Source organism: Penaeus japonicus, unplaced genomic scaffold (genome assembly GCF_977035675.1).
Source record: "Penaeus japonicus unplaced genomic scaffold, GWHDUDI00000001_assembly GWHDUDI00000016, whole genome shotgun sequence".
Classification (NCBI taxonomy): domain Eukaryota; kingdom Metazoa; phylum Arthropoda; class Malacostraca; order Decapoda; family Penaeidae; genus Penaeus; species Penaeus japonicus.
In genome coordinates, this window is record NW_028234418.1 from 14,653,510 (window position 1) to 14,656,843 (window position 3,334).

At 39.2% G+C, this 3,334-nt stretch overlaps 1 protein-coding gene across 1 annotated transcript in view; it reads right to left on the reverse strand.

Moving 5' to 3' along the window:
* Positions 1 to 204: 204 nt before the first annotated feature.
* The window catches only part of LOC122267347 (uncharacterized), a 5,576-nt gene continuing 2,446 nt past the window's right edge, over positions 205 to 3,334 (reverse strand). Inside the window, exon 2 of the mRNA XM_043037407.2 lies at positions 205 to 2,057. Within this exon, the coding sequence (XP_042893341.2) occupies positions 1,240 to 2,057 (818 nt within the window). The 3' untranslated portion in view covers positions 205 to 1,239. The remainder of the gene's footprint in view (positions 2,058 to 3,334) is intronic.

Below are 3,334 nucleotides of genomic sequence, written 5' to 3' on the forward strand. Positions count from 1 at the left end.
AAAGAAAAATATAGATAGGTATAGCTATTTATACATATATATATATATATATATATATATATATATATATATATATATATATATATATATATTACATATCTGTTATAACATATAGTAACATATATATATACTAGACATGGTACCGACCCTGAAGTATCATTATCAGCTGCGCTATAAGATATTCATAGGATATAAAGATCAACAGCATATCAACATTTTATTGGAAAAAGAATCATCTTAAACATAAGCACTACATTTTACCTTCTGCATGCATGGAAATGTACAAATACAGACACATATACTAGCATACGCAGACACAGTGTATGACACTGATTCCTTATAGCATATACATAAAATGAGTTAATTTACTGAACAATGTCCACGACCTGAAAGAATCTCGGCATAGATGCTTGTCCGTCTCTTCACCACGCATGCGCAGTGAATTCAATGATATCGAACGTCCTTTTCTCCCTTGCATTCATTGCGAATTGCATTTGATTAACTCCATTTGGTAAAAAATCTATTATATCATGAAACCATATAAGATACAAAAGCCCAATAAACGTAATTCATTCCACAAATGATGCGTATGTACAATACTATGATAAGTATTATTCAGATTTTTTTACTGCGAAGTATTTGAAGTATAACGCTAATAGACTAAAGTAACCTTCATTGTATGCAACAATTATAGGAGCACTATGATGTGAGCTAATGCAGACTTGACCTCATGTCTCAGCAAACCGGCAAAGTGCTAGCTGGTGACGGGCAAGGATGGGGGGGGGGATACACCCTGTGGTGATGTATCCTTTTTAATTTTCTTTGTTGCTGACTTGGTCTTCCTAATCTTTGCGTGCATGCATCTTCATTTGATCAGGCGGCAATAGTACTTTATGATTTCGATCCTCAAGAAAGGATGCTGGTGTGACACTTGTCGAACTTGTCGTTGGTTGGTAATCCTGTAAATTCACACTTGAATATCTTAATTTGGAAGACTAGAAGTTTACTGAAGGATTTTCTGGATCCCGTGGTTGCTAACAGTAACTCGCCACTCGGTTTGCCTCGATCAGATCCCTGGATTCTTATACCAGGTCATGACTATAGACACGGAAGAGCAATTGAGCAACTGAGTGTATACAATGTGAAGACCAACTGCAGGATGCCACAACGGCCTCAGACGGTCCCGGGGCGTTACGGATCAGATCAGTGAAAGACTGTCCCAAGCTGTCCTATTGGGATTTATTTACTCCCCGGGTTTGACATGAGCATATACTCGCTGCTCTTTGTCTGTTGGACGGCTTTATGGGCGCGAGGCGAGTGCGAAGGAGAAGGCGTGGGCGTGACTGAAGGCGTGATGTTGATGTACAAAGGGCTGGTATCATTCTTGTCTAGGTTCTCGTAGATGGGGTTGTCTTCGCCCCCGTCGAAGTTCCTGTAGGTGGGTGGGTGGTCATCTGGCTTTATGTTCACGTAGGCCGCCTCGCTCACGGTGTCGTAGATGGGTGGGTTGTCTGCTGGTCCGCCTTGGTTCACGTATCCGACCTGCTGAGGCCTCTCGGCGTATTTCGTCTCAGAGGATCTCATGTCGAGGTAGATCGACTTGTCATCCTTCGCGTCTCCGCCTCCGAGCGCTCTCTTCGCCTGCAAGCCCACGTCGTTGGAGGAAGAGCCATGCTGAGGACCTCCTGGAGACGCGGGGCCGGTGCGGGAGTCGATCGTAGAGACTACTCGGTTCGAGCTCGTTTTCTTCCGCGAGAGCTTCGAGAAGAGATTTGACGTCCGCCGATTCTGCTGAGCCGTTCTCATCAGGCGCTTGTAGAGAAAGCAAGCGTACATGATCGCGATCAGCAACAAAACAGCCAGAATCCCAAACCCTATTCCGATGCCCACAGTCTTGTCGTTGGTGGTGTTGGGGAATGTGGTGGGGGTGGTGGTGGTGGTGGTAGTGGGCAATAATTTGATGGTTGTCGGTTTATTGGGCAGTGGTTTGGCGTTGGTCGTCACGGGAATACTCGCTGCAGTTCCGTTAAAGGTAGTGTTACCTTGAGCCATGATTTCTGCGGAGAAAAAAAATATATCACACACTTCACATATTGATTACATATTATGAATTAAACTGTAGGAATCTGATGACTTAATGCATTTACATTGAAACTGTAAAGGTAGCATTAATCTTATTAACTTTCCATCTTATTCTACAAAAAATCAACTTCATAATCATTATGATATTCATGCAATTAAAGTTTCGCGTTGCATCCTTGCCTTTGTAATATCAAACATTGCGTTGTCTGTGTTTCTTAGAATTTGTCCCACTTTGGCTGGTCAGATGCATTCCCATTCCCATTATTATCCTTATCTTTATTGATATCCTTATCATCCTCACTATCATTGTTTTAATGATTACCATTATCATCATTTTCATGAACATTATTATTATCATTATTATTGATATCTTTATTATTACTACTACTAGAATTATCCCTATCATTTTGTTGTTATGGTTGTTGTTGTTATCATTATCAATATCATCGTTATTATTTTAATCATTATCATTATTATTTAACATTTCATTTCTGTTATTATTACTGTTATCATCATCATTATCATTAGTATTACTAGTATTAGTGTTATTAGTATAATTAGTATTGTTATTATCATCAACATTATCATTTTCATTATCATCTTTATCATTACATTGATAATAATATTATCACCATCACGACTACTACTACTATTTTTATTATCATTATTACCACCGTCATTAATGTTATATTATCATTACTTTCTCTCTTTCTCACAAAGTTGGTCTTCTTCCTCATTTAGTTGCATGACAGTGGGCTACAACCTGAAGCCAAATGTATCATGCAAACCATTTCATCCCTATTAGATATTTAAAACTTCCCTGGCAATTTTGGCTCTTCCTGGCAAGCACGCCTTTCGGAGAAGTTCAATGTGGCAATCAATCTCCTTCATCAGGTTTGCAATCCTATTTATCACCGTTCCAAGTTCAGCAATGACTACCGGTGCTATCCTAACTATTTTATATTTCCAAAATCCTTGATGTTTTAAACTATGAAGGGTTATAGTTCCTTTCCTTCTTGTCTCCTTTCTATTCTTGTGACAAATTGACACGAAGGATCAATCAGCAACCTAGTTCTATTGATTGTATCAGTGATTGTGATATCCATGCAGTGGAGATGTATTTTCCCCAAAAACATGTTTCAAAATGTTGTTCGTTGGCATTGCCTGATCTTGGGTAGTAACAATTGTACTCTCCGTCTTCTTCTTTTTTTTTCTTGTATCCTTTGTTGCATTTTCGGACTGGCCATGTAAT